This window comes from Tachysurus vachellii, chromosome 19, assembly GCF_030014155.1.
Source record: "Tachysurus vachellii isolate PV-2020 chromosome 19, HZAU_Pvac_v1, whole genome shotgun sequence".
NCBI classification, from domain to species: Eukaryota; Metazoa; Chordata; class Actinopteri; order Siluriformes; family Bagridae; genus Tachysurus; species Tachysurus vachellii.
Window position 1 is genome coordinate 775227 of NC_083478.1, and position 7274 is coordinate 782500.

Sequence of the window (7274 nt, forward strand, 5' to 3'; positions counted from 1 at the left end):
TGTGTGTGTGTGATGTGTGTGTGAAATGTGTGTGTGTGATGTGTGTGTGAGATGTGTGTGTGATGTGTGTGTGAGATGTGTGTGTGATGGTTAGGGTTAGGGTTGGTGATGTGTGTGTGTGTGATGTGTGTGTGATTGTGTGTGATGTGTGTGTGAGTGAAGTGTGTGTGTATGTGTGTGTGATGTGTGTGTGTGATGTGTGTGATGTGTGTGTGATGTGTGAGTGTGATGTGTGTGTGTGTGATGTGTGTGTGATGTGTCTGTGTGTGATGTGTGTGTGAGATATGTGTGTGTGTGTGATGTGTGTGATGTGTGTGTGAGATGTGTGTGTAAGATGTGTGTGTGAGGTGTGTGTGTAAGATGTGTGTGAGATGTGTGTGTGAGATGTGTGTGTGTGTATGAGATGTGTGTGTGATGTGTGTGTGTGATGTGTGTGTGTGAGATGTGTGTGCGTGAGATGTGTGTGTGTGTGTGATGTGTGTGTGAGATGTGTGTATGAGATGTGTGTGTGTGTGCGTGTGTGTGTGTATTAAATGAGTTTAACAGCAGATGGAGGTAAAATCTCGGTGTCGTTGATGTTTCTTTGTTAAACAGCGAAAGATAAAAGTGAAGTGAAATAAAAACACAACAGAACGAAGCCTCACAAATCCACATACAAATAATTTACATAAAATAAAAAGTTTATATAAAAATATAAGAATATGAAGGAATTAATGTTCTGCTAAAATGTTATAAATTATGACTTAAGTTCTCAGCTCCATCACAGTTGGTGTCCATCACACGGTTCTCAGCTCCACCCTTCAGTTTAACACCTTAAACCTTAACACGTCTAATTTTACCTGAAACACAGGACTTTTATTATGAAACCACAGGAAACGGTGAATAAACCCAGAAGTGTGTGGATCGTGGATCACTTCATACACAAGCTGCTGTAGTGAAGGATGAAGCATGTGCGAGTCTGAAGAATAAAATATCTTCTAGAAAAAAAAAAGTGCTTGTTTAAAGGAGAGAAAGTGGAAGCTTTAAAGAAATGAATGAAATAAAAATAAAAAGTCTCCATCGATCTGCTGCTAATGAAAGAACAGACAGATGAGTGGTGACGCAGAACAGCTGTAATTTACAGAAGAAGCCTGATGTGCAAAACCCTGTGTGTGTGTGTGTGTGTGTGTGTGTGTGTGTGTGTGTGTGCTACAAAAGCAGATATAATACACATGTGCACTGTATTTACACATCAGAACACCAGAGTGAAGATGAGGGAACATTACAGAGGGTGTGAAGGTGAGCTGGATGTCTGTAATACTGCAGAACCTTCACACTGAGACCAGATTTTATTGCTTCAGTCTGTATTAAACAGATCATCTGTGCTTGCTGTTGTCAGGTTCCTAATCGTCCTGCGCTCCCACGGAGAACCGCCGCAAAGTCCGGTTCTTATTCTGCGGCTCTCCGTTAAGGCTAAAATGAGCAAAAAAATAATAAATATTGCAACTTTCCTAACGGCGTGAAACAGCTCTGATTAAAGTGCCATCACAGCTTCCTTTATCTCGTCGTACCTTTAACAGGACAGAAGGTGATCTTACATCCAGACGGTCGACACGGCATGACATACATTCACAAATGTGTGTGTGTGTGTGAGAAAGAGAGAGAGAGAGAGAGAGAGAGAGAGAGAGAGAGAGAGAGAGAGACATGATGTACGTGTGTGTGTGAGAGATGTGTATTTACACTGTTACATTTAGTTTCACACGTTAGCTCTGACCATTCAGGTGTTTATTACGTTTATCAGCTTCACAGTGTCCCCATGCTGACACCCGTCCCTCCGTCCTCTTCATAAATATTTCTGCAAAACAACAGGAAGGACAGAGAGAAGGACAGAGAGAAGGACAGAGAAGAGAAGAGAGAGAAGGACAGAGAGAAGGACAGAGAAGAGAGAGAAGGACAGAGAAGAGAAGAGAGAGAAGGACAGAGAGAAGGACAGAGAGAAGGACAGAGAGAAGGACAGAGAGGAGAACAGAGAGAAGGACAGAGAGAAGGACAGAGAAGAGAACGGAGAGAAGGACAGAGAGAGACAGAGAGAAGGACAGAGAGAAGGACAGAGAGAAGGACAGAGAGAAGGACAGAGAGAGGGACAGAGAGAAGGACAGAGAGAAGGACAGAGAGAGGGACAGAGAGAAGGACAGAGAGAGGGACAGAGAGAGGGACAGAGAGAGGGACAGAGAGAGGGACAGAGAGAGGGACAGAGAGAGGGACAGAGAATCAGGTTTAATGGGTTTCACATTATTCACATTATACATATTCACAAATAAAAGAAATGAGATAAGAACAAAATAAATTATTAATATAACAAAACACTTTTTAAATAAAGGAGGAATCAAAACAAAATATTAACAAATTAAAGTATGGAATTATAACTTAATAAAATAAAAATGTACAATTAGAGTTAATAATTTATTACTTTTATTGAATTGATCATTTGATTTAATTATGATTGATTGATGTTTACAATAAAACAAATAAAACTAGAAACAAGCTGAAGTGAAAAAAGAGAATTGTTAAAGATAAAAGTGTAAGAATTTATTTAAAGCTAAATGGAGCAAAAAGTAAAATATTAAAAAATTTTAAATAAATAAATAAATAAATAAATAAATAAATAAATAAATATTTCCCCACAAAATAAAAGATGATTTCAGCTGTTTGCAGATATTTTAACATCCTGATGGGAAAGTAAATAAAAAGCTTTTTGGAAAAAAAAAAACATTTTAAAGCAACAAAAAAAGAAAAAAACTGATGTGTAAAAGTGTGAAAACCTTCCTGCAATCCAACACACACACACACACACACACACTCACTCTCGCACACACGCGCACACACACTCTCACGCACACACTCTCACGCACACACTCTCACGCACACACTCTCACGCACACACTCTCACGCACACACTCTCACGCACACACTCTCACACACACACTCTCACACACACACTCTCACACACACACTCTCACACACACACTCTCACACACACACTCACTCTCACGCACACACGCACTCACTCTCACGCACACACACTCACACACACACACTCACACACACTCTCACACACACACTCTCACACACACACTCTCACACACACACTCTCACACACACACTCTCACACACACACTCTCACACACACACTCTCACACACACACTCTCACACACACACTCTCACACACACACTCTCACACACACACACACACACACACTCACTCTCACGCACACACACTCACTCTCACGCGCACACACTCACTCTCACGCGCACACACTCACTCTCACGCGCACACACTCACTCTCACGCGCACACACTCACTCTCACGCGCACACACTCACTCTCACGCGCACACACTCACTCTCACGCGCACACACTCACTCTCACGCGCACACACTCACTCTCACGCGCACACACTCACTCTCACGCGCACACACACACTCTCACACACACACTCTCACACACACACTCTCACACACACACTCTCACACACACACTCTCACACACACACTCTCACACACACACTCTCACACACACACACACTCTCACACACACACTCTCACACACACACTCTCACACACACACTCTCACACACACACACACACACTCACTCTCACGCACACACACTCACTCTCACGCACACACACTCACTCTCACGCACACACACACACTCTCTCACACACACTCTCACGCACACACACTCACTCTCACGCACACACACACACTCTCTCACACACACTCTCACGCACACCCTCACGCACACTCTCACGCACTCACACACACTCTCACGCACACCCTCACGCACACACTCTCACACACACACTCTCACACACACACTCTCACACACACACTCACACACACACACACACACACACACACACACTCACTCTCACGCGCACACACTCACTCTCACGCGCACACACTCACTCTCACGCGCACACACTCACTCTCACGCGCACACACTCACTCTCACGCGCACACACTCACTCTCACGCGCACACACTCACTCTCACGCGCACACACTCACTCTCACGCGCACACACTCACTCTCACGCGCACACACTCACTCTCACGCGCACACACTCACTCTCACGCGCACACACTCACTCTCACGCGCACACACTCACTCTCACGCGCACACACTCACTCTCACGCGCACACACTCACTCTCACGCGCACACACTCACTCTCACGCGCACACACTCACTCTCACGCGCACACACTCACTCTCACGCGCACACACTCACTCTCACGCGCACACACTCACTCTCACGCGCACACACTCACTCTCACGCGCACACACTCACTCTCACGCGCACACACTCACTCTCACGCGCACACACTCACTCTCACGCGCACACACTCACTCTCACGCGCACACACTCACTCTCACGTGCACACACTCACTCTCACGCACACACACTCACTCTCACGCACACACACTCACTCTCACGCACACACACTCACTCTCACGCACACACACTCAGCACACACACTCACTCTCACGCACACACACTCACTCTCACGCACACACACTCACTCTCACGCACACACACTCACTCTCACGCACACACACTCACTCTCACGCACACACACTCACTCTCACGCACACACACTCACTCTCACGCACACACACACTCACTCTCACGCACACACACTCACTCACTCACTCACGCACGCACACACACTCACTCACTCACGCACACACACACACTCACTCACTCACTCTCACGCACACACACTCACTCACTCTCACGCACACACACTCACTCACTCACTCTCACACACACACACTCACTCTCACACACACACACACAATATGATGACACCTGACGTCCCTCACCTGATCGGGGCCCATAGCCATCCTCCCCATCATGCCCATGTTCATCTGCCCCATGTGACCCGCGTTAGTGCCGCTCATCATCATGGAGCCGTACGGTGCTGAGCCCTGCTGAGCAAACGCCTGCTGTGGATATGAACTGCACACAAAACACACACACACACACACACACACACACTCAGCACTACAAATACACAACACAGTACAGAAAGGAATATTTATTCTAATATGCAGCAAAAAAGGGATGATGAAGTGAAGCCAGCATCAAGCTGAGCAGAGCGTACAGACGTGGAGGTGAGAGTGTACAGAGGGTACAGATGTGGAGATGAGGGGGTACAGACTCGGTGGTGAGAGTGAGGTGAGAGTGTACAGACGTGGAGGTGAGAGTGAGGTGAGAGTGTACAAACGTGGAGGTGAGAGCGTACAGATGTGGAGGTGAGAGCGTACAGATGTGGAGGTGAGAGTGTACAGATGTGGAGATGAGGGGGTACAGACTCGGTGGTGAGAGTGAGGTGAGAGCATACAGATGTGGAGGTGAGAGTGAGGTGAGAGTGTACAGATGTGGAGGTGAGAGTGAGGGCGTACAAATTGACAGAGTAAAGGACTAAAGTGCCGCTGCATCAGATAGAGATGAAGTGAGACTGCACCACTATCAGCAGGGAGCTGAAGGGCATTGTGGGATATGTAGATAAACTGTGAACAAAATTAAAAACAGCAACATTTCCATAAAAGGTTGTTACAGTTAAAGATGTTATAAAATTATTATGTAACATTAAAAAAAATGAAATAGGAGATCATTTGGAGATCATGGTGGTAGGAGGAGTGGAGGGAGGTGGAGCAGCAGAAATGATTAGACTGGAGAGGGCGCTGCTGCGTCAGAGATGTTTCACCTGTTGCGTGTCATTGCCCCCTGAGGCCAGCCCTTCATGTCAGGACTCTGGTACATGGGGCCGCCCTGTGGGTGCTGCTGCATCATGGGACTCTGTGGAGGCCCCATGCGGCCTGGCATCATGGCGTTGGGTGGGCTGGGACCTCCGGCGGGAGTGAACGAGGGATCACCCTGTTGGCTCATTCCTGCAGAAGGGCATAAAGTTTATACAGCTGAACGTATAAAATGACTAAACCCTGCGTGTTGCCATGTTAACCCATTACTCACCATAGCCTCCTCCATAGCTGAACTGCTGCTGCCCCGGCTGCCCCATGCCCGGCCCACCCATGCCCTCTATCCCAGTGGGCGCCGTGACATTGGGCGGAGGACTGAAACCTCCACCTGCTGCCTGCTGCTGCATCAACATCATCATCCTGTGTCTCCGCATCTGCATCTCTCTGTTACGCTGGGCTATCATCTGTGTGTTCAGGAAACCAGGCTATAGAGAGAGAGGGAAAAATAGAGAGAGAGAGAGAGCGAGAGAGACAGATAGAGAGAGAGGGAGAGAGAGAGAGATAGAGAGAGAGAGAGAGAGAGAGAGAGAGAGAGAGAGAGAGAGAGAGAGAGAGAGAGAGACAGAGAGAGAGAGGGAGAAATAGAGAGAGAGAGAGCGAGAGAGACAGATAGAGAGAGAGGGAGAGAGAGAGAGAAACAGACACAGAAAGAAAGAGAGAGAGAGAGAGAGAGAGAGAGAGAGAGAGAGAGATAAAGCTAGTAGAGATACACTGAGACTGACCGTACTGATATCAGACAGACTGATTATGATCAGATCACACACTCTTACACTATAAATATAAAATTCTGCACAAAAATCTTCTTTATTAGCAGCACACAGACAAAATAAAGAGAGAAATGAAATCTGTGTCGATCCTGACTTATTAAAAATAAACAGATTACTCATTTCTGAATCAGAGACATACTCTCACACACACACACACACACACACACACATACACACACACACATACATACACACACAGGAGAAAAAATGGCATCAGTGCATCACTATAACCTATACATTGTATGTGTGTGTGTGTGTGTGTGTGTATGTGTGTGTGTGTGTGTATGTGTGTGTGTGTGTGTGTGTATGTGTGTGTGTGTGTGTGTGTGTGTGTGTGTGTATGTGTGTGTGTGTGTGTGTGTATGTGTGTGTGTGTGTGTGTGTGTGTGTGTATGTGTGTGTGTGTGTGTGTGTATGTGTGTGTGTGTACAGGGAGTGCAGAATTATTAGGGAAGTTGTATTTTTGAGGATTAATTTTATTATTGAACAACCACCATGTTCTCAATGAACCCAAAAAACTCATTAATAGCAAAGCTGAATATTTTTGGAAGTAGTTTTTAGTTTGTTTGTAGTTTTAGCTATTTTAGGAGGATATCTGTGTGTGCAGGTGACTATTACTGTGCATAATTATTAGGCAACTTAACAGAAAACAAATATATACCCATTTCAATTATTTATTTTCACCAGTGAAACCAATATTACA

At 45.9% G+C, this 7274-nt stretch overlaps 1 protein-coding gene across 3 annotated transcripts in view; it reads right to left on the reverse strand.

Moving 5' to 3' along the window:
- Positions 1-462: 462 nt before the first annotated feature.
- LOC132862049 (nuclear receptor coactivator 3-like) overlaps positions 463-7274 on the reverse strand; it is a 53478-nt gene continuing 46666 nt past the window's right edge. For 2 of the 3 annotated variants that reach the window (XM_060893878.1, XM_060893879.1), the window contains exons 19-22: positions 6019-6229; positions 5753-5936; positions 4866-5001; positions 463-1834 (exon numbers count right to left, since the gene is read on the reverse strand). In XM_060893878.1, the coding sequence (XP_060749861.1) occupies positions 1823-1834; positions 4866-5001; positions 5753-5936; positions 6019-6229 (543 nt within the window). In that variant the 3' untranslated portion in view covers positions 463-1822. The remainder of the gene's footprint in view (positions 1835-4865; positions 5002-5752; positions 5937-6018; positions 6230-7274) is intronic. The other variant, XR_009649991.1, reaches the window with a different exon arrangement.